The sequence below is a fragment of the Trichoderma aggressivum genome, assembly GCF_033847375.1.
Source record: "Trichoderma aggressivum f. europaeum strain CBS 100526 chromosome Unknown scaffold_001, whole genome shotgun sequence".
Classification (NCBI taxonomy): domain Eukaryota; kingdom Fungi; phylum Ascomycota; class Sordariomycetes; order Hypocreales; family Hypocreaceae; genus Trichoderma; species Trichoderma aggressivum.
This window is the reverse complement of record NW_026946367.1, coordinates 578,772-601,593: the sequence shown is the minus strand read 5'-3', so window position 1 is coordinate 601,593 and position 22,822 is coordinate 578,772. Positions and strand designations below refer to the sequence as shown.

General features: G+C 49.7%; 7 protein-coding genes across 7 annotated transcripts; 5 read left to right on the top strand and 2 right to left on the bottom strand.

Moving 5' to 3' along the window:
• Nucleotides 1–18: 18 nt before the first annotated feature.
• On the top strand, nt 19–2,163 carry Triagg1_114 (uncharacterized protein; the record flags this gene model as incomplete). Its single annotated transcript, XM_062896133.1, has 1 exon — nt 19–2,163. The coding sequence occupies one exon, from the start codon at nt 19–21 to the stop codon at nt 2,161–2,163; it is 2,145 nt and encodes a 714-aa protein (XP_062760464.1).
• Nucleotides 2,164–2,786: 623 nt separating this feature from the next.
• Triagg1_111 (uncharacterized protein) lies at nt 2,787–4,130 on the bottom strand (the record flags this gene model as incomplete). The annotated part of the gene is made up of 3 exons (XM_062896120.1): nt 2,787–3,095; nt 3,198–3,513; nt 3,592–4,130. 3 exons carry the CDS (start codon nt 4,128–4,130, stop codon nt 2,787–2,789), a joined length of 1,164 nt encoding a protein of 387 aa, XP_062760461.1.
• A 2,844-nt stretch (nt 4,131–6,974) lies between these two features.
• Triagg1_110 (uncharacterized protein) lies at nt 6,975–8,775 on the top strand (the record flags this gene model as incomplete). Its single annotated transcript, XM_062896109.1, has 3 exons — nt 6,975–7,318; nt 7,373–8,559; nt 8,621–8,775. 3 exons carry the CDS (start codon nt 6,975–6,977, stop codon nt 8,773–8,775), a joined length of 1,686 nt encoding a protein of 561 aa, XP_062760460.1.
• Nucleotides 8,776–9,889: 1,114 nt separating this feature from the next.
• Nucleotides 9,890–12,062, top strand: Triagg1_109 (transcriptional regulator family: Fungal Specific TF; the record flags this gene model as incomplete). The annotated part of the gene is made up of 5 exons (XM_062896098.1): nt 9,890–10,411; nt 10,465–10,545; nt 10,607–11,235; nt 11,296–11,481; nt 11,534–12,062. The coding sequence occupies 5 exons, from the start codon at nt 9,890–9,892 to the stop codon at nt 12,060–12,062; spliced, it is 1,947 nt and encodes a 648-aa protein (XP_062760459.1).
• Nucleotides 12,063–12,386: 324 nt separating this feature from the next.
• Triagg1_108 (uncharacterized protein) lies at nt 12,387–13,126 on the bottom strand (the record flags this gene model as incomplete). The annotated part of the gene is made up of 4 exons (XM_062896087.1): nt 12,387–12,478; nt 12,543–12,664; nt 12,736–12,797; nt 12,863–13,126. The coding sequence occupies 4 exons, from the start codon at nt 13,124–13,126 to the stop codon at nt 12,387–12,389; spliced, it is 540 nt and encodes a 179-aa protein (XP_062760458.1).
• A 2,298-nt stretch (nt 13,127–15,424) lies between these two features.
• Nucleotides 15,425–16,688, top strand: Triagg1_107 (uncharacterized protein; the record flags this gene model as incomplete). The annotated part of the gene is made up of 5 exons (XM_062896076.1): nt 15,425–15,514; nt 15,593–15,901; nt 15,970–16,266; nt 16,331–16,399; nt 16,461–16,688. 5 exons carry the CDS (start codon nt 15,425–15,427, stop codon nt 16,686–16,688), a joined length of 993 nt encoding a protein of 330 aa, XP_062760457.1.
• A 2,913-nt stretch (nt 16,689–19,601) lies between these two features.
• Triagg1_106 (uncharacterized protein) lies at nt 19,602–22,370 on the top strand (the record flags this gene model as incomplete). The annotated part of the gene is made up of 1 exon (XM_062896065.1): nt 19,602–22,370. One exon carries the CDS (start codon nt 19,602–19,604, stop codon nt 22,368–22,370), a length of 2,769 nt encoding a protein of 922 aa, XP_062760456.1.
• Between the last annotated feature and the right edge of the window lie 452 nt (nt 22,371–22,822).

Below are 22,822 nucleotides of genomic sequence, written 5' to 3'. Positions count from 1 at the left end.
GTGGCTCTCACAGTCAATATGAACCACATCAAGATCAATGGCAATTCCCGTTCAGCGGCGGGCGCCATGGGCATCATGTCCAGCACCGCCTTCGCTCAACCTCCGCCAGCGGTAACAGATTCCAACTACATCCTAATCCATACCACCGGTCCTTTGAACGCTCAACAAAAGCAAGCGCTTCGGGACAAACATGTCGACATCCTTGATTATAAGGGGGACGACGTTTACCTGTGCGGCTACAAGCCCAGCACTTTGGACCCCGTGAATAGCAGCCTTAGCGACTTCGTCACCAACACCGAGGTCTACCACCCGGAGTATGTCGTGGAACCAAAGCTCAAGGCAGGAAACGACGAAGAAGTAGCCGATGTAGCGGTTATTCTTCATGACGATGTCGGCAATGATAATCTCGAACGTGTGGCCGGTAACATCGCTGCCCAGGCCGGAATCTCCGCTGGCAGCGTCGAGATTCACGACCGCAAAGCATGCATCAAAGTTCCCAAGTCCAAGTTACCGCAGCTAGCACGCATCGACGAAGTCAAAGCCATCAACCAGGTGCAAACCCACCATCTCTTCAATAACGTTGCCGGTGGCATTCTTGAAGCCAATAAGCCAGTTGGAAAGCTCCAGGCCACTTATAAGGGAAAGGGACAAATTGTGTGCGTGGCGGATACCGGATTTGATACTGGTTTAAAGGAAAAGGATCGTTGCCACGAAGCGTTTGGTGATCGCGTTCTGTCTCTACACAATAGAGGCCGTGATCGCTCAGATACATGGCCCTTCCCTGCGGACGATCCAGATGGTCACGGTACGCACGTCTGTGGTTCCGTGCTCGGCAATGGCAAGCATACCGAACAAGGTCAAATTGAGGCGCCTGCTTCTGAGGCTAAGCTCATCATGCAATCCGTTTTTGATAGGTGGTATAAGAAAGGGAGTAAGGATCCCGCGCGGTGGGAGGCAGGGCTGGGAGGTATTGGCGATAGCTATCGCGACCTCTTCGATGGCGTCTTCCAGGAGGGAGCTCGGATCCATTCCAACTCTTGGGGCGCACAACCTGCGCCGTACGACATGGCTGAGTCGGGCCAGATTGATGGCTATCTCTGGGGAAACAAGGCCCTGACCGTGCTTTTTGCTGCTGGTAACTCGGCGATCGATGTTGATGCCAACCACGGCCACGTCGACCCTGGCTCGCTGTGCTCTCAGTCCGTCTGCAAGAATATTATCAGCGTTGGTGCGTCAGAGAATAACCGGCCGGGAGTAGAGTATCCGCTTGAAGGAGGCAAGCCGCTCGTTTACGGAGCATGGGAAGAGGACTTCCCCTGGGGGCCCATCTCCGTCGACAACGTTGCCAACAATCCAGAGGGCATGGCCGCGTTTAGTAGTCGTGGCCCCACGAAGCCCGATGGGCGTATTAAACCCGATGTTGTTGCTCCGGGGACCACCATCCTGTCGACTCGATCCTCGCACATTATAGGAGGCCATCACACTGAGTTTTGGGGACACAGCAGCGATGAGAAGTGGATCTATGAGGGCGGCACAAGCATGGCGACGCCCCTAGTTGCTGGCTGCTGCGCCGTAATCCGTGGCGCTCTCGTTGACAATGGCCATCGCGAGCCATCAGCTGCTCTTGTCAAGGCCATTTTGATCAACGGCGCTGTTCCCTTGAAAGGACAGTACAACCAAGCTTTGCCCAATGGTGAGTTTGGAGCATCCATGGATGCTCCAAACCCCAACTCTGGCTTCGGACGCGTCAACTTGACCAACTCTCTCCGTAATATCGTGGACAACCCCGAGAGTTCCGTTTATGGATTCCAAGATGTGACTGGTCAAGATTCCCTCGGAATGGACGGCCAGCATCGAAGTGAACATCCTGTTTCGGTCGAGATCCCAGCGGGTAGCCCATCGGCCCTGACCTTGAAGGTCACTCTCGTTTGGAACGACCCCCCGGGAGAACATTTGCAAAATGACCTAGACTTAATTGTGGCTGGAAGAGGTGCTGAGAAGCATGGAAACCAAGGTGACGGCTCTGGATTTGATCGACGTAATAATGTTGAGCAGGTTGTTTGGAAAAACGTGCAGCCTGGATCGTACCAGATCACCGTCCGTGCATTCAGAATACTCCGAGACCCCCAGCCGTTTGCTCTCGCTTGGAGAGCATTCGCATAGCTGATCCTTCTTTCGCCAAAACATTCGTTGATTATGATGATTTCAGGTGAACGGGTTCCATATTTCGTTAAAATGACGGACAGGAGAAACTCAAGGTCCCCCCTTTCACTAAATTGAGAACTCAAGCAGGGGCCCGAGCAAACTGAGATTGCTACTGCCGAAATCTTGTATAAAAGTATATGTATGTTTGACTGAGGATGTTTAATTCATCCAAAGATTGGAAACACTTTAGCTTTATTTCTACAATCAACAGAGGTTGATTAATTAATATCTGCGTAGTTGAGATTCTCACTTCTATTCTTTCATTGTCCAAGACTCCACAAGTAAATCCAGCATCGGTTGGGTTATAGTACAATATGGCTGTTTGTATAGGATAATCTTGGACCTTTCATTTCCCCTTGTTTCCGCGAGAGTGGGCTGTTTGCCAAGATCTCACATGGCTTAGTCTTCTACCACTTGTCCCGCTTCTCCCACAAACCGAGCGAAGTCAACCATGCTATGAACTGTAGGTTGGATTGACCCTAGTATAGAACTGCCGAAACTGTGTTCTTTCATACAAAGTCACAATACAGCTCAAGAGACTAAGTAAGCCCAGATGAGAGTAAGCTCATGTAACGAGCATTCTAACCAACAGCCACAATCTCTCCAAACAACTTCTCCCTCTTCATCGCAAAACTAGACACCACGACAACTGCTCCAGACACAATAACCAAGAAGAATGCAGTCTGCATCGCTTCCGTTATGGCAAGAATGACACGCATCTTCATATCATCACTTAGCTCCTCGAATAATATACTCTGAGCTCCGGCGATAACGGCGCGAATTTGCCCATCTGAGAAACCCTGGCCTTCCAGCACTCCCGAAACATTGCGCACAGCGGCAGACTCTAAGACGAGAACAGCGATGATAAGAGCAATGGTCGTGCCGCCCATCTAGCTCACATTTTGCATGCTCAGCGACTTGGCGACATCTTCCGGCGAGACTTTTAATGTAGCCACTGCATACCCTATTTGCATCGTCAAACCTGTTCCTACAGCAAGCACAACACTAATGCCGTAGATGCTAGACGTAGGCGTTTCAGGCTTCAAGTATACATATAACAGCAAACCTCCCACTGTGATAATGATCCCTGATACCAAATACATAGGCATGTAGTATTTGAGCTTGGAGAATAGATAGCCACTTGCAAGATTAAAGGCCACAGCCACAAGAAGAAAGGGAAGAAGGCGAAGCGCAGCTTTCAGTGCTGTGTCGTTTTGAACGAACTGGAAGTAGATGGGAATGAAGTAAGTCGGTATGTAAAGCGCCGAATAAGAGGCCGCAGAGCAGATGGCGGTAAGAACCTGCGACCTGGACCGAAGCATATGAACGGGAAATGAGCGAGTTTATGGTGTGGTGAAGATGCAATAGTATTGCTGCACCAGATACAATATAGTGAGCAATCCGAAAACTATGATTGTAGCAATGGTGCGCCCATCTTGCCATCTCCAGGCACCGCCAGCGAAGACAAAGGCCAACGAGAATGCCACCCATAATCCCGTGCTGAGTACGCTTCCAACGTAGTCGACGCTCTTTATTCGAACCCAGAGTGAGATTCCTCGAACAGGATGAACATTGGGGAGATTGAATATGTAGATGGGGGCAGTCGCTACTCCAATGACAAGATTGATAAAAAAAACCCAGCGCCATGTAGCCCTCGAGACAGTAAAGAGGCCGCCGATAACAGGACCTAGGCAGGCACCAACTCCCCAAACAAATCCAATGCCATTGATATAGGTTCCCCTTTCTTCACGAGTGGCAAATGCAGAGATGTGGTTCAGAACGCCGAGGTATAATCCCGTCCCGCCCATTCCAGCGATAACTCGCCCAACGATGAGAACATTCATGGATGGTGCGGCGCCGCAGAGTACGGAACCCAGTTCGAAGAGGACAACTCCTGCGATGTAGAGATACTTTAAGGAGAACATGCTGTAAAGTGCTCCGTATGGTAAGATGACTGCCACGGAACCCAGAGTAAATCCGGCAACAAGCCACGCAAGTTGTGAGATATCTTCGAATGTCTCAATAACCGCGCTCTGAACGTCGGCTGCTATGGTGGGATCAAGCCCGTATAATAGGGCAGTGGCATATAAAGCCGAACAAAGAAGAAACCATCTGATGCCAGTAATCTTCCTGACATTATCGCGAGTTGAAGTCTTGTCATCAAGATGGCGAGGCTCTAATGGCAGTGTATCTTCTCGGAAGAAGGCTGCGGTCGTCCACCTTGCTCAATCTGCACTTCTTTCTGCTACCGAGTTGGTTGGCCCTCATGCGGCCCTGATCCAGATGATCCTGTGAGTGTTGGGCTTTTCTCCATTGGAGGAGAATAGAAGTTGGAGTCTTCTGCCATTGATATCTGAGCAATATGTTTCTGTAGGGTCGATTTTCACGGAAAGTGTAAGGAGAAAAACTATAAGAGGCGCGTATACAATGATAAATGGTGTGTAGAGTTTGAATTGTCGAAGTTACTGGCTACTAATCTGCCAGTCTTGATGTGTGGATTAAGACAACATCAAAGGTAGGCAAAGGGCCTCTTTAAGTGTTTTGATCTCAGCAACGCCGTGCTCGAATGGGACTGACCAATTTTACATTCTAATATTACGAACAAGCCGAAAATGTTCACTCCAACCGCTTTACCCCATCTCTGCTCATCATATTTCTTTGATGTAGAACATGGATCGGCTACAACGCCGCTTTAGCCGCACTGTTAGAAGTCGAAGCGGGAATCGTAGCTATATTAATTACTGGATTAGGATATTCTCCAATTGTCTTTGTAAGTATTTTAAAGTGTAGGGGACGTTTTAATCCACTAATTACTTGATAAGGAGACTGACAAAGATAATACCCAAACCGAAGCATCGTTCTTTGGAGCAGGAAGGGGTGTGTTTCCATTTTGGTGACTACATCTAGCCCTATTTACTTTAAACGGCAAACCATCCCGCATTAAGAGGAAATTGAATATAAAGACAGATGGTAAGGAGCTGAAGGGAAAAGTAAAGAGCCAACCAGCTCTCATTCTCGGAGCAGCACACACATCCTTTAAACGAGAGCTGAGACCTCATGCAGCCTACACTTTTGAATCACAAATTCTAAGCCGGGACTCGCGTTGGATATACGTCAGATCTTGGTTCTAATAGTCCAGACGTGGAAAGAAACAATCGTGAGAACTCTACGAGATTATAATGAAATGATGAAGCATGAGAAAACTTTACGTTGTATTTTTTTTTAAACATAGTCATTGCTGTGCTGAATGCTATCCCTTATATTTGGGGCATGTGGTACAGTTCTTTTTGTGAACACTATCTCTCCCGCACCCTTACGTTCCACTGCGCAGTGTGTCATACGGATAACTGTGTACATGTATTCCAAAGAGAATATTAACACGTGAGTATGAAGCGATTCATTTACGTAGCAATTCACGCCCGCGTAGTCCAAAGATTGACAGGGTGCGGGACATACTGTTAAGCTGCGGCTGGTGGCATATGCAAACAACAACAACAAGGGAGTCATTCGCATCTTATTTTCATGACAAACGGCTGACTGATCGTATGACGACGTATTAAGCTGCAGTTTGTACAAGATTGTACAACCTGGACAATGAATGTGCAGTCGAACCTTTGACAAACGGACGCCGGAACTGTAAACTTGAAGTTTACGGCATGAGGTTATGCTCCTAACATATTCTTCTTTGATGCATTTAATCGTGCAAGAAAAAAGATACATGTTGTTGGTTGAGCTTTAAAGCTTGGGACTAGTTTGCAGAAAATCGTCGAGCTATTGGGTGAAGGATCAATGCTGGTGACAACGGTCTAATGGATATCTGTATTTGAGCATTACGAGGAGTCTAAATATCGTTTTGTAACTTTACAACCAATTGGCTTTGTCCCGCCTTACACAGTTTAGCATAGGCCCTTCAAGCATGGATTCACAGACGGTCTGAGGTTGTTTCTTTATAATCAGTTCTTATAAGACTGGGAAAACATGGCGTACGGATAAGCGTCTCACCACGGGAATAGCTTCTATTTCCGGCCATTCCACCCACAGAGAGTTGCCCGCCCATCAAATCATCCCCGCAGGTTGTGCCTCACGGATCCCACCCGAAAGCACCTCTATTCCCTGTACGCAGATACCTAAGTTGATGGCATGACTTGTCGGAACAGGGAACCGATTCCACTAAACAGCGGTGCTAGTCCCGCCGCAGGCATTTTATCCATTCAATCACAATCGGCGTCCGTAATCCCAGTAAGAGACGGCCCAGAAGCACGTTAAAAGGATCCGTCATTGCGAGATAAGAACCTTGGCCGAAGTCGCAAATCGCGGCCCTTATCCACCAGCATATGTCATGTCTTTATCTCAGGGTTGCAAACGAATCAGAAGCAATTAACCGATTGGGGGAACATCTATTACAACGTATTGTCAGGTACTTAAAATGGGAGATGTGAATTATCAACTTCTTATCTAGTTAGTTGTCAACTATTCTTCAAGTTGAGTACAAATCGAATCGCTTGCCTCTTGCATCGCTCCATGTCTCCAATTATCCAGAAACAGAACAAGGGACTTTTTTCCCCGATCCCAATCCGGCCTACTCTAAGACGTAATATGCAAGGGGCCTAGCTGTGGTGGCGGGGATGTGCAGCTCGGTTTGGAGCTCTTCGGAGCACTGATAAACCGAGCTCGATCCCGTTTTCGCTTCACCACTTTCGTCGCTCCTCTGTCCCTGTTCCCCGTTCGAAACTTGCCCGAATCACCAGCTGCCGATTCGCATCTTCACTATGGCAATGGCTAAGCTGTCCATGCTCTTGGCCGGCGTCGCTGGTGCTTCCGCGTACATCGCGGCCCCGGCTGGAGGCTTCGGCCAAGCGCCGCTCAGCTCCATCACGCCGTCCAAGTATCAGTGCGACTTGCCTCCGGTTCTGGATCCGACAGGCGACGGGTTGCCTTCTGCCAATGAGCTTTTCTCTTCCAAACTGGCACGCGACCAGCAGGTCAAGCGCCTTCAGGCCATTGTCCAAGTCCCATCCATGTCTTACGACGACCTACGCGACGTCGGTCACGATGAGCGCTGGGAACCTTTCTACAAACTTCACGATGTCTTGAAAGAGACATTCCCCGTCGTGTGAGCGGGGCCTACTCTCAGTCGCGTTCTGATCAAACTTCTAACAGCCAACAGGCACAAGCGGGCTAAATTGGAAAAGGTCAACACTCTCGGCCTTCTTTACACTATCCAGGGTTCAGACGAGTCCCTCAAGCCGGTGCTATTGATGGCTCACCAAGACGTCGTCCCGGTTGCCGATCCGTCGACGTGGACTTACCCTCCCTTCGATGCCGTGTATGATGGCGAGTACATCTGGGGACGCGGAGTTTCAGACGACAAGAACAGTCTCACAGCAGTCTTATCAGCATTTGAGTCACTGTTATCCAATAGCGACTGGGTACCGAAGCGCACGTTTGTGCTCGCGTTTGGATTTGACGAGGAGTGCTCTGGCTTCCGCGGCGCCGGCAAGATTGCACCCCTTCTCAAGGAGCGGTACGGCAAGGACAGTTTCGCTGCTATCCTGGATGAGGGAGGCCTTGGATTGCAGGAGGTCGGCAACACACTCTACGTTCTCCCAGCCGTGTCGGAGAAGGGCCACATCGACATCTTCTTCGAGCTGGACGTGGTTGGCGGCCACAGCTCCATTCCGTTCCCTCACACGGGCATTGGCATCATTGCTGAAATCATTACCGAGCTTGAATCGCATCCGTTCAAGGCTGGCCTGATTGAGGATGGCCCGGTGCACAACCATCTCAAATGCCAAGCGCGGTACTCACCTGAAGCCTACCCCGACCTTACCAAGCTGGTTCAACGGGGGGATTTGGAAGGCATCACGCATTTCCTGGTCAGGGCGGGCCGAAACACCCAATACATTGTCCAGACCTCACAGGCTGTCGACGTGATCAACGGTGGACAAAAGATGAACGCCATGCCGGAGAAGACGGTTCTCGGTGTCAACTACCGAGTTGCCCACCAAAATAGCCTTGCCGAAGTTCAGCACAATGCTGTTCGACGTGTTCGCAACATCATCAAGAAATACGGCCTGACCCTCAAGCCTTTTGAGGGAGACGATGAATATCAGAAATACGTCGCCGGCCTGGAGTCTGAGGAGGAGGTCGAGTCGCACGAGGTCATCGACTACAAGGGCACTTTGATACTGTCAACTAATGGCAAATCTCACCCCAGCCCCGTCTCTCCCACCAGTGGCGCGGCTTGGGATGTTTTTGCCGGCACCGTTCGACACACTTTTGCTTTCGAGAATGGAACCGTGGTTCCTACTGGAGAGATTATGACGGGCAACACCGACACCCGCCATTACATTGGTAAGTTATGCGATGACTTTGGAGAGAGTTCTTGTTGAATTTTACTGATAATTGATGGTAGGCCTTTCGGACAACATTTGGCGATTCACGCCTGATCGATACCACGCTGAGAACAACATCCACACTATTGACGAGCACGCCCGCGTTGATGGACACATTGAGATGCTCAAGTTTTACTACGACTTTGTGCGCAACTTTGACGCCGCCAAGTTCTAAGCAGAATGAGGAGACTGTTGGATACAGGGAATGAAATCTGTATATATATGTAGGTATGTCAAGCAATTGTATCGAAGACTGCGTTTCTCATCATGTGTTACTACCTTAGCCTCCGAGTTGGCGCGAGTCTCAAAGAAGTTGAAGTCTGGTGGAAAAGTACAATTTCCTACATGCAATACAATATCCAAAACGATGACAAAGACATTCGTTACTCACAGTAGTCTCTCCTATTCCCCTAACCCTAATGACACAAGTACGTGATTCTCCATGTTTCTCCAGATTCAGACGAGTTCTGGGGAAGAGGCCAAAGATACCGGTGTACTTCCTTATCCGGCTTATCGAAATTAGCCGAGGGTAAATCATGCAATTCCGATTCGTCAGAAATGCCGGGGAACTTGTCCATTCCCCACCCCCAGCTGAAGACGCCCTTTAAGTCTCCATAAGCCGAAGCCGAAGAATGATTAAGCTGGAGCAGAACCAAGTGAAAAATAACTGGGAGACCGTTTACCGTTTGCTGGATATTTTCCCCACGATTTCTCAGGCTCGCATGAAACCAGAATCTGTTCAATTTCGCATCTCTTATCTGCAATCTCTGATCTTAAACCCACACCACCCAAGGCCTCCTCCGTATCGTCTCTCCACATTGAGGCAAAGGCGAACCAACGACAATCTTCAACCTGAGAGGCTGACAATACAAAAGTTCCCCCTGATTCACCACAATCCGGAAGCCAAGTGGAGGTAATGGGCTCGTCCAAGTCAGATGAAGAGGCCTCAGGTCCCGGCTCCCCGCTATCACGGACTCGGCTCCGGGCAAGCCATGCCTGTACCGTCTGCAGAATACGCAAGGTGAGGTGTGATGTGGTGGTAACTGGATTTCCGTGCACAAACTGCCGGCTGGATTCGGCCAATTGCAAGGTCACGCCGCGGAAGCGGAAATGGTAAGTTGACATGACATGTGGAGAGCATATCACAGCCATACTGATTCGTCTTATCTTGACAAAGGGAACAACGGGTGAAGCGGGTCATAGAACAAGAGGAAAAGGAGCGCTTGGACCAGTCTCGGTCTCTGGCTGAAGAGAAGCTGAGGCCTTCACGTCACGTCCACTCTGCTCCAATGGCACAGACAGAAGTAAAGAGTGATCACACACCATCCTCATCGTCTAGTCCGCCGTCTAGGACAACCACGACACCATCCACAATACCGGTCTTTCAGCAGGATGATTCAGACTCTCACACCGAGGCCTCAAAACACAACTTCACCTTCACTGATGGCACCATCGATCCAAGCCAAATTGGACGGCGACCTAGCCTCGATAGTGTTGGCAACCCTTGGGGGCTTGACTACGACAAAACCACCATCTTCGGGTTGCAGCCACCTGCGCGTTCCGTACCTTACACCAACTACTATTTTGTCGATCCCGGCTACCTCAATCAACTCAGCCATACCGATGTCAAGTACCTGACAGAAAAAGGCTGTCTCTCCTTGCCCTCAGACACGTTATTGGAAGAATTCTTTCATCAATACTTCTCACATGTTCACCCCATCATCCCTCTGCTCAGCGAGGCAGAATTCTGGGCAGCAGAAGCTCGCATTCCCCTTCTCTTGATTCGGGCCATACTATTCATCTCATCTCCCGTAAGCCCATCTATTGCTTCAATATTTGTGAATCAAGATTGACATGTCCACAGTATGTTTCGCCGTCAACACTGCTCAGCCTTGGATATAGCAGCGTGCAATCGGCTCACACCGAGCTTTACACATTAGCAAAGGTTTGAGGATTACACCTAGTGCCATATGAGAGTGATTCTAACAAGTCCTTTCACAACATAGACAATGATGCAGTTCGATATCCACAGAAACAATGTTGTCAATGCCCAGGTAGCCGTCATGCTAACCTACCACTCGCCTGCGCCAAGCGACACGACAAACACACACTGGATGGTAAACGCAGTTCACTACGCTCGATGTGCTCGAGCGGATCAGTACTACACCCTCGGTGACGACAACCCCTCAAAGCTCATCCTCAAACGACTCTGGTGGGCCTGCATATTGCGAGACAGGGTCATGTCTTTGAGCTTACGACGACCGTTAAACATTGGATGCGACGAATTCGACTTTAGTCTCCCAGGACTCAGCCTCGCCGACTTCTCGGATGAGCTAGGGGTCTCCACGGTATACGATAGGCCGACGAAGCAGATTTTGGCGCACATGATGTCGGCATTTTGCGAACTCATCATTCCGTTGAACAAGGCTCTTGTTATTCTCTACCCTGCATCCGGCCTCAAGATTGTTAACTCAGATGCGGATGTTCAGAAGGAATCTGATGCTTGCGTTGAAACTCTCCAGTTGTTGGATGTTTGGTACCGCAAAACAAAGGAACGATTCGAAATTTCCACGCCATCAATCGGCATCCACAAGGCATTGACAATGTTTACCAAGATGACGTTTATCTACTACTAGTAAGTCCAACAGATGTTTTGAACAGCAGGAGATGAGCCATGCGCTGACATCTTTACCAGTTCTGCGAGAGCAAGTTTGTGCTATCACATGATGTTATTATCCGTATCCAATCCTAGTCATGCTTCCGATGCACAGGAGAATGATTTGCAAGTGCAAGCAGAAATGGACTCTGCCTTGAAGGGCATTACCGGAGTCTTCATGCATTTGGCTCGTCTAGGCCTTGTTCAGTACTTGCCAAACACATTGTAAGCAAGCCGTCTTCTTTTACTCGGATCTTCATGCTGACCCGATTACCAGCGTCACCTTCTCCGCCATTCCGCTTATATGGCAAGTTTTGGACGCAAAAATACTCAATACCGGAACTCTCGCCGCAGACAACAAGCGTGACCTAATGGTCTACACAAACGTCATGAACAAGTTCCGAAGCCTCCACGAAAACGCCAACAACGTCCTCAAATTCATCAAACAAATCATCGCGCACATCCAAACAACGGAATCCGTCGAGATTGCCCAACAGGAGCAGCTGACAGACACATGCTTCCCTCCCGAGCTTCTATCCAGCTTCCCACCCGGGGGGAAGACCCAGGAGAGGGATAAGGAGCCGAAAAATAAATGGGCTCAATTGTTTGCCGGAAAACCGCGGACCTACCTTCGAATAGCGTTGACAATTCAGCATTCTCTTTCGAGCGGTCACTTTCCCTCGGAAGAAGACTTTCCCAAAGCTCTGCAGATGGTCAGTTTTGCGGAGGATACGATGGATAATGGAGTTGATGTTGGGCTGTACAAGTATTTGCAGCACATGGAGGATTTTTTGCTGTCTGCGTGATTACGAGAATCTGGTAGCGGACAAATTTCGTAGTGTTTCATTCCCATCTTTATTAGCGACATGCCTAGAAGAAATACTTAAAATAATTTTTTTCGCTTCAATACAACACAGACCGTCTTTTGAAGATGTAGAAACCCCCGAACTGAACCGATTTTTGCGCTTCATTGCTAAGGAATATCCCTGTTGTACTTCACATCCTGAGATCCCGCAACCCTGACGTTTTATGTTTCTCGCGCCATTGTCTTGTCAATGGATATATCCAAATAAAAAGAATCATTATCTGCTCTTCTCCTTCCATAGAGAGCCGCTATCCGACAATGTGTTCTATTTTTTAATTTCGCCTCCGGACTCGACTTCATGCTTGGAGTAACCAGCCGCTGTCAATGATTGCCCGTTGACATTGACCGGTTTGGCAGCTAATAACCCATAAGTTTCTCTGGTCACTTCACAATAGACGGATTCATCTGAGGGGATTCTTACCGGATAAGATAAAGTAAAGACGTGCCGGCTTGTCTGTACTGTTCGTCCAGCCGTGGATTGTGCCGCGCTGGACGCAGACATCACCCGGCTTCATATGGATTTCGACACCATCCTCAAGGTGACTAAACGAAAGACGTCAGTAAATTGACTCCAATCTAACATCCAAAATCTCACAGAGATGCAGCAAACATACCAAATAACTTCTCCACTAAACAGAATGCCGAAATCCAGCGATTCGGTTCGATGGAACAACATCTGTAAACATTCTCAGCATCAACCACCCCCACCAATTCCCAATTCCAGGTTAAATCGTATCGTACCCCTGCCTTGTCCACATTCGGCGGAATGTCTACGACTCGCAGGACGATTCCCTGCTTATTTGCCAAATCCGTGGTCCGGACCTTGGTTGGGTCCTCCCATCCATCGTTGGACACGGGGAACTCGTGAGTTTCGAATAACACGGCAAAGTTGGCCCCTATCGGTGTCGGCTGGCATGGGATAGTGCCGTCGGCAACAACAACGGCCTTGCCCTCTGAGTTGTGGCCGGTGACGATTCGTCTTGGGTCGGGGAACCAGGAAGTCATGGTGGGCTTGTGTAAATGGATTGGCGGCTGGGAGTGTTATCAAGAAGGGCGACCACTACAAGAACCAACCCCGGGGGGGGAATCTTCGAGTTATAGCTTGTAACCATTTGGATGCGCTGAATACGATTTGTAGAATCACATGACATCTAAGACAGCCAACGTGTCACTTTACTACTGGCATGCGGTGTAGCTGCAGAAACTTGGCGTCCCCCAAGTTGCTGTTTGCAGAAGCAATTTGCGCGATGTGGAAAAAGCGGAACAAAAGAGAGAGCAGATGCATGCGGGCTTTCGAAGATTTACCATCCCTCTAGTACAAGTCCAGTATGCAGCCCGGCCTACCCACAGTCCCAATGCCGCTGATTTGTTGTGGTTTCATTCACTGCCGGGTGTGTTCCATGCGGGGAGCTGTTGGGACGGCGCATTGTGAGAGACTAGAGCAGAGAAGAGGGACGGATCTTACCGGGGATGAAAGCAGCGAGTATCCGAAAGATAGGGGAGGAAACGGGTTAGTGTTGGAGATGCAGTGTAGCACTGATAGGGAAGAGACCAATGGATAGATGATTGTCGTGTATCCGACTTGGCGAATCATCTGGGCATTCTGAGCGCTTTTGTCTCAGACAGCTCAATCCATCCCAACAACTTTTTGCGCTGCAACTTTTTGCGGTGCGTGTACATGTAGATGTAACGGGTCAGGTCATATCATGATGCGAAAATCTGCATAACCGGGTCAATGCCTTCTTTCTTTGGTCTAAAACAGTGACAGTGAATGAAGTCATACGTACGTACCTGTGGCCGTGAAGGTGTTGTCGATCACACACTACACTTGTACATACATAAAGGCAACATTCAAACGTACATCTCAATGGCAGCAATCAAGGCATCAGCTCAAACTTGGTAACATGCACGAGCTTGCTATGAGTCCTGAATGAAAACAGCGCGCAGTCCTTCTTATACCCAATTAGCGCTCGGCACTTGACAATTCACATGCCGCTGCGCTAGAGTCAAAAAAGGACACGGAAATCCAACCTCGCGGGAAGCTTTGGTATCCAATGGAGCGGATACACTCGTACGGTACACAAGTTGGTCAGCAGTAAGCGATGAATCAAAGAACGAGGCCCGGATCGTCTTATGCTTATTTGGTCCTACGGGCGGAGCCGTGCCAAGCAAGCGGCCTGCTTTTCCGCCATTCCAGATGTTAGTTGGGACGTGTTGATGGTAGAATGCATATTGACTCCATGCCAACAGTAGTCGATAACGAGATCAAGACTATAACTCTCCGCACTCTATAGGAGTAAACTAGGATAAGGATAGGCCTCAATAACAACGGCTTGCGGAGTATGTGATGGAGGCTTCTCCGCTGACGATGAATAGCCTAATGACTCCTTGTATTAAAGAAGCTGAATGAGCGTTTTATCACCGCAACGTTGCTCGGAGTTATGTTGTATCATCCGTCATTGTCAACCCTTTGCTAACCATGGACTACTATACCCATGTGGTAATCATCGTCACACAAGCAAGCATCGTCGAATTGATGACAAGAAAGTAGCTTCCTTGGGCAAAAGCTGACAACAAGCCAAGCACTCCAACCTCCGCCTGTAGCTAGTCCGCGGGCCAATGAAAATGCCCGCCAGCCGAGCCAGCCTCTCACCGATCGTGGACTACTTTTCCGCTGTGAGATTGCGAATCTGGCGTCCCTCGGCAAGTCGGTGCCGGGGGACCAGGGTGGGGGCAGCTGGAAAGCCGACGGATGGTATTGAAGCCCGGAGGAGAGACAGTTTTCGGCCGTGAGTCCGCTTCAATGAAGAGTAGGTATACAAAAAAAAGATGTTTTTGCGCGTATAGCGAATGACACCAGACGGAAACTATAGATTAAACAGGAATGGTTGCGACTGAGAAAAGTACTGTCGAACTTAAGAGCTGTTATCTTAAAACTACGATTCAATCCCAGTTCGTCAAAATAGATTTGTGATCATGCAAGGACTCCTCCGCAAAGGCCCAGAGCTTAACTCCCGTGGATTGCATGGGTGGCTTGCTGCCCACGTTGTGAATTGTAAACTAAACATTGAAACACCGAGGACCCAGTGGAGTTTGGGAGCAAATTGGAGGCGACTTGACTAATTTATCAATAGCGTAATATATAAACTTGCGTGATTCGTGTACTCTTTTCAGCTCCCCTCTATTCTCTATTATCTACGCAAATAAAGCGGTATAGTTCAGTTGAGCGCTTTTCCTCAACTCGTTGTATTGCAGCATTAAACAGTCAGACAGCGCCGCAACTCTCAACCCTCTTTCGCAACCATGTTTCAAGGCCTTGGTAGCCTCTTAACTCAGGGTTGGCCCTCGAAGCCTACCTTCACTGAGAAGGAGTTGGGAGATCTCTCTGGAAAGGTCAGCAAAGCTACCACAACTCTTCTTGTTTACACTTAACCTTAAATCGTCATATTCACACCGAATTTTGTGTGGCAGGTTGTTATTGTGACTGGTGGATATTCGGGCGTCGGATATCAGCTCGCCAAAATTCTGTATGCGAAAAACGCAGTTGTGTACATTGCCGGTCGCCGTGAAGATGCCGGCCAAGACGCAATCAAGACGATAAAGGCGGCTCATCCCGACTCCAAGGGAAGGCTAGAGTTCTTACAGCTCGACTTGGCCGATTTAACATCCATCAAGGCCAGCGCAGATGCTTTCCTTGCAAAGGAGACTCGGCTCGACAATCTTTGGAACAATGCAGGAATCATGCGTTTGCCCAAGAACTCACCCACCAAATCGAAGCAGGTATGTCGTCGCACTTACATGTCATCGGCAAGGCTTAGTACGAGGTATCTAACATAGTCTTCATCCAGGAGCATGAGCTGATGCTCGCTGTTAATTGTTTTGGTCCCTTCCTCTTCACAAAGCTGCTGCATCCCCTCCTTGAATCAACGGCCAAATCCTTGCCAGCAGGAAGCGTTCGCGTTGTTTGGCTGGGATCGCTTATGATCCAAATCATGGCGCCCAAAGGTGGCATAGATCTTGACAATCTCGATTACAAGAAGAAGTTTCCAGACATCAATGTTAGATATGCAGTTAGCAAGACTGGAAATCTCTTTATTTGTAGCGAATGGGCCAAGCGAGATGCCGAGAAGGGAATTTTCCACTTGGTAAGGGAACTCATCATTATTTCTCGGCACCTTTCGTTATACTGACTACTCCTCTACTACAAAGGCTGCCAATCCCGGCAACCTCAAGACGCCTCTGCAGCGCGACATGCCTGCGTGGGAATACTATGCAATTGTAAGTACTTCGCATTTTACAAGACCAATTGAAGTGCAATTCTTTCTAACTCTCAAGTCAGATACCGCTCCTTCACGATCCCATCTTTGGTGCCTACACAGAATTATTTGCCGGCTTGTCTCCGGACGTCAAGCCAGAGCACAGCGGACGATTTGTCATTCCCTGGGGTCGATTTGGCTCGACTCGTCCTGACATTGATGCACACCTGGCTTCCAAGCAAGGAGAAGAGCCTACCAAGGCGACGAAATTCTTTGAGTATTGTGAGAGCCAGACCAGCGCTTATGCGTAAGATCTATCACGTTGCTCGGGAGAAGGAGGATTCGTGTGTGCGGCTCGGGATTCTTCAAAGAAGCTACAGTAGCAAGAAAGATTGTTGTTCTCAAATAATACCTATTCAAGTAATATTAGCGTCATATACATTATTCCACGACATAAAACATTTGTTATTCTATTGTTCGAGTATGGGGTCGAAGATGTGGCGGTCGGTTGCTTATGAAACCGAGCGCTGCCATTACTCCTCGCTGCATGTATCAGCCCAATTTTGAAGTCTCAAGTCATATCCAAGCGTCTTTTAGGGGGCAAAGAGAAAAAGAAAAGAAACAGTCCCCTGACGATCATTGGGGTCAGTATTAAACAGTTCATCATTGGAATTGGTAGATCCTGATTTCGCTACAGGTTATACGCCATGAGAGATGACAGAGTCGTCAGAAAGCAAGACATCTGAGAATGAAACAATTGCAAACGAGCGAACTGTCAAACTGTCAAGGAAAATATGTAACACATGGGCGCGACGTATATGCGGGTCAAATTAGACAAGATCGTCAGTGGCTTTGGATCTTGAGCAGGTTTCAGGAACAGAGACAGGAGACATTGTATCAAGCGAATGAAGATGACGTCTGCATGTCGAGTTGTTTAAACACAATGTACTCGTTGCATTGATGCACCTCGGAAGATTCGATTTGCCTTGAATTGGCATGGAGCAGCCGATATGTCATTCATTCAAAATCTTGGCAGAAAAGGGCCGCGTTGTAAGCCACATATTCCATACTTGGTCATGCAAAGCACTCACCGACTTGTGCATCAGCTGCTCGCATTCATAATGTTTCAGACTCACACAGACACACCCGTTTACATGAAACGGCTTGTCTAAAGAGTAGACGCAGCCGAGACCCTCGGATGGTCCCGTTCATGGCAGTTCCACAACATGGAGCTCCTATCTAGCTCCAAAATCTAGGAATACGAGTCTCCAACAGCCATCTAGGTAGGAGGCTCCAGGAATAAACTGGACTTCGATCAACTTTATGGCGGTTACTATTAATATCCAGATAAAGTGCACGCGCAAGCTTGCTGGCTTAGCAGTGTGATTGTCCAAGCGAGACGAGATTCCTGATCTACTCCCAGACGCCAACGTGGGCCCTTGTGGGTTCGTTCCGTGATGTGCTTTGTGCTAAGCTTTGCATCCTCGGTCCGTCCAGGGCCCATGAAGGAGCTTGGGCCGGGATCAGCGATGGGCCGTTTTCCCTGTTTCTTGCTTTTGGGCTCGTCTGAGCTGAGAGCTATCGGTTAGGCAGCAATTCGGGATATCAAAGTGCGAGCAATAGTCTCAACGGCCGTCGCACGCTGACTCGTTGATAACCCAGAGTCAGGGTTCGGTGTGAGCGATGCAGAGTTTTTGCATGACTTTGCTCCTGATATCTGGGCACTAACGGCCGCAGATAAGCTTCAGGGTATCTTCCGATAGGCTGATTCTCGTCTCAAGATGACAGATTGAACAGTTCGAGAAGAAATTCTGGGACGCCCTGAAAGAACTATCTGGCCTATGCTGGCCTCCCATGTGGCGGCAGTTGTTGGGGGCCCCTGGCAGATTCTTATCGAAGCGAGCCAAAGTAAGATTAGCTGAATCGCGGCAGAAATCTTTCAAGCCAGGGCGTTTGTTAGTTTGTTAGTGTACCTGACAGGGCTGGGATGGTTGAAAGACAAAGGGAAAAAAAAAGTGGTGCGGATTGCGCAAACAAAGGTCATGCTCGCCACCACAAAAACTGATGGCGTTTGCCGTTCCTGATATAAGCCGGACATGTACACGGAAGCTGCTACTCCTTCTAGAATTGCACAGATATGACGTGTAATTGGGCGTGATACGATATTTGTGAGTTTGATAAGCCAAAGTATGTGGTGATGTGATGTACGAGTATACCGTACAGTACAGGTGAAAGATTTTCCATCTCATGGTTCCCGGAGTTTTGATGGAGAAATTACTTCGCCTCTCGCCTGATGCAGCTGCACGTGCGATAAGCCCACCTCCGGCTGCTCCAAACAGGCAACCCGAAGACGTCCATCCCTGGTCGTCCATGTAAATGTACAGAATCGCCAACAACTTTGCCCATCAGAACCGCTTTTCTGGTCCACCTGCAAGACTTCTCTCCATCACGCTCTCGCTAGCCCGCGGTGGATTTCGTATTATTGCTCTTTATGCGCCCCGATGGCCGGCGGCGGCGCTCAAACTACCGAACAGACTAACTCGGCGGCTTGCAGCCAAGAAAGATTCCATGCTGGCAACGGACCGAGAGACTCAGGCATCAGGATAAGCTGATGGAGTGGCAACGACGCAGCGATCAGACGAAGAAGCTCCGATGATCACGGAAGGCGAGCCGATCATGGCCAGCCCAGCAAACTCTACGGGCAACTATGGCGAGCATCGATAAAGCCATGGCACGGCGGGATGGAGCAAGGCGGGAAAGAAAACCGGGGATTGGCAAGACGGCGTCCGCCCCAAGTTACTCGAACTTTGCAAGCCTATTCTTCACCTTTGGCATGCGGACGTTGGCCAGGTTGGATTCCTCGCCGGTATCCCCCCCACCCTCCGTCTCGCCATCGTGGCTGTAATTGCAAATCTAACTGGGTCCGGGACCCAGACAAGCTTTGCTCGCTGACATGGGACCGACCCAACCGCTATCAAGGATGGATCACCACGCACAAGGGGGGAGGGAGCGGGCATTCCAGAGCTGCCAGAGATCCGACCCTCCTCGACCGGCCATTACTCATCTTTAAGCTTTCTCTCTCTTATTTACATGTCACGCAGCCGTGGTAGCCGTCTCCTTCAAGACTATGCAACCTCCTCTCCCTTTCTCTGGCTCGAAGCCTTTCCCTAAACCCTGAGACAGGTCTCAGAGCCGGCCACACTGGCAGTCGGCACTCCACAACAATGTCAACAGACCCCAAGGATTACGCTGAAGTTGTCGATATCCCTACACCAGGCCGTAAAGGCAAGAAGCGCGTCGTCTGGAGCGAAGATGAATCCAGACGGGAGTCGCAGAGGTCATCAGCGAACCTCTCGGCTGGCCCAGTCGGCCTGCCGATTGCCTCTCCCGGCAGCGGTGACTGGCTCCTGAGTGCTGGCTCGCCTGGTTATATCGACCATTCACCCCAGGCATCTCCCAGTCTGCAATTCACTCCCCCCGGCGCCCCGGATGCTCAGGAATTGAGACTCGCCTTAAACAAGGTGCTGCTGACAGGAGAGGACGAGCGTCACTTTCACGAACAGCAGACGTCACCTGTCCTGACACCCATCAAATCTGGAGAACCTTCCCCGGTCCCAAGAATGCCGAGGCCAGTTTTGAGACGGAATACGAGCTACAATGTGCCCCAGGAACAAGAGGAGGCAGACAAGGCGGAGAAGCATGCCACCGAGCGGCAGCTTCGATCCATGACTGACGCACGCCAACGAGCGGATCGATTGGCTGTGTCCGTGGGCGCCTTGTACTCACAATCTGCCCCGGGATCAAGACGAAACTCCATCGACCTTGAACGAGCATTCCAACCCGTCCTCGACGTCTCAGACGATCATGATCCAGACCTAGATGACGCCGCTATCACCACGACCAGCAACAGCAGTACTGCTACTCTCAGGGAGCCCTACTATCCCGACACACACTCCACCACTCATCGCACCCCCCATAGTTCTCGTTTGTACCAGCCACATGAAGAACATGACAGAGCGGAGATGCTGGTCAACTCTCATGCTAAAAACCACCTGTTCCACCCACAATTCTCGTCAGTGTCTGGAAGGTCAACCCCAGTCATAATGCAGGCCTACGCCCAAGACTACGTTCCCAGGCCCTCTTCCTATCGTGGAGGCATCCTCTCTTCCTTGCTCAAGCTTTACCGCGATGACAACGGCGCCGACCACGGTCCAGGTAGCAGCGGGTTCACTACTCCTACCACATTGCCCTCCACTCCCATCATGTCTCCGCATCCCTCACCTCCGAACTCTAGACGCCCCTCAACCGTCAGCACTATCCGATCGCGATCATCCAGCCGGCTAAGAGGCTATCACAGATCTCGGGGCTCGACTTCCTCGGTTGCTTTGAGTGAGCTCCTGAAATCTTCATCCATGTTTGCCGCCCCTGGCTCCAGCGAAATATCTGATCGTCTCGCAGAGAAGATCAAGAAGGAAAAGTTTGGAAAGCCAAAGAAGGAGCAGATCAGAATCACGGTTCACATTGCGGGCATCATCGCACGCCACAGATACTTGTTGAAGCTATGCCGTGCCCTCATGATGTATGGCGCTCCGACGCACCGCCTCGAAGAGTATATGAACATGTCCTCGCGTGTTCTCGAGATCGAAGGCCAATTCTTATACATACCATCATGCATGATTATCAGTTTCGACGACAGCTCAACACACACAGCAGAAGTCAAGGTAGTACGAGTGCCTCAAGGAGTTGACCTCGGCCGCCTACGAGATGTCCACAACATCTACAAGGATGTCGTCCACGACAAGCTTGGTGTCGAGGAAGCCACCCGCCGCCTAGATGAAGTCATAGATCGGAAACCCAAGTTCAATACTTGGTTCAGGGTTTTCATGTATGGCCTTGCCTCGGTTTGCGTCGCCCCGTTTGCTTTCCAAGGCCGCTTTATCGATCTGCCTATTGCCTTTTTGCTAGGCTGCCTAGTTGGGCTTCTTCAGCTCGTCTTTGCCCCTAGCAACGAGCTCTACGCTCACGTCTTTGAAGTTTCTGCTGCTGTCATTACGACCTTTATCGCTCGCGGATTCGGGTCAATCCAAGGCGGGAAGCTGTTTTGCTTCAGCGCTTTGGCCCAGAGTAGCATTGCCCTGATCCTGCCCGGGTACATGGTGCTCTGTGGATCTCTGGAGCTGCAAAGCCATAACATTGTCGCTGGCAGCGTTCGCATGGTGCACGCCGTCATCTACACTCTCTTCCTAGGTTACGGTATCACCATTGGAGCTTCCTTGTATGGCATGCTCGACAGTAATGCCGCCAGTGCGACGACCTGCGACAATCCTCTCAGCCTCAACCGCGGATGGGCTTTTCTCTTCGTTCCGGGCTTCACGCTGTGCCTGTGCATCATCAACCAGGCCCAGTGGAAGCAAACACCCGTCATGACTATCATGTCTCTCGCCGGCTTCTGCGTCAACAGCTACTCAAGCCAATACTTTGAGAGCAACAGCCAAATCTCCAACATGCTCGGCGCGCTAACCATTGGTATCCTGGCCAATCTCTACTCGCGACTCGGACGACACGTGCAAAACGCCTGGCTAGATCTTGTAGAGTGGTGGCGGGCGCGAGTCCAGCCTCGGTTTTCCAAGAAGAAGCAAGAGATGCCTCCAACACCCGACGAAGAATCCACCATGGGAACACCTCCAGATCAGCCACAGCGACTGCCCAGGAAAGTCGGCTATAGTCTCGCTGCTGCAGCCATGCTCCCGGCCATCTTTGTCCAGGTGCCTTCTGGTCTAGCCGCGAGCGGTTCCTTGTTGGCTGGCATCAACTCGGCAAATCTGCTAAACAAAAACGCATCCTCCTCCAGCAACTCTCAGATCGACGGCACCGCCTTTACTGTGCTATTGAGCGTCATCCAAGTCGCAATTGGCATCAGCGTGGGCCTCTTCATGAGTGCCTTGATCGTGTACCCGCTAGGCAAGAGGAGAAGCGGGCTATTCAGCTTCTAATCCATAATAACGATGATAAGCCCTTCGCGTTGGCGTCTTCTTTATCCTGTTTTTCTTCTTCTTCTTTTCTCTTCTTTTCAGCGTTTGCGAGCAAACACTCCCAGAGCTGGAGCCGGGAGCAGCATTTCATCATGTCAATTTACTTTTACTTTCTTCTATTATTGTTTTGGAGCACAGCAGAGCTGAGGATTATTATGCCATTATCCATATACTACAAGATCTGCTATAAAGAGATGGGCAACGGAATACTACAAGCCGCAGGATACGATCTAATACGCACTGTTATCGGCACCAATACAACAAGACAAGCGACTCCATTTGTTTGACATTCCATTTTCAGTACTTTTAGCGTTTTGGCTTTTCTTTTTTTCAGCGGTGGGAGTTGAAAGGGCATTTTGTTTTCTTTGGATCTTAGATGTCTCACACATTAAACACAACATACATCACATACA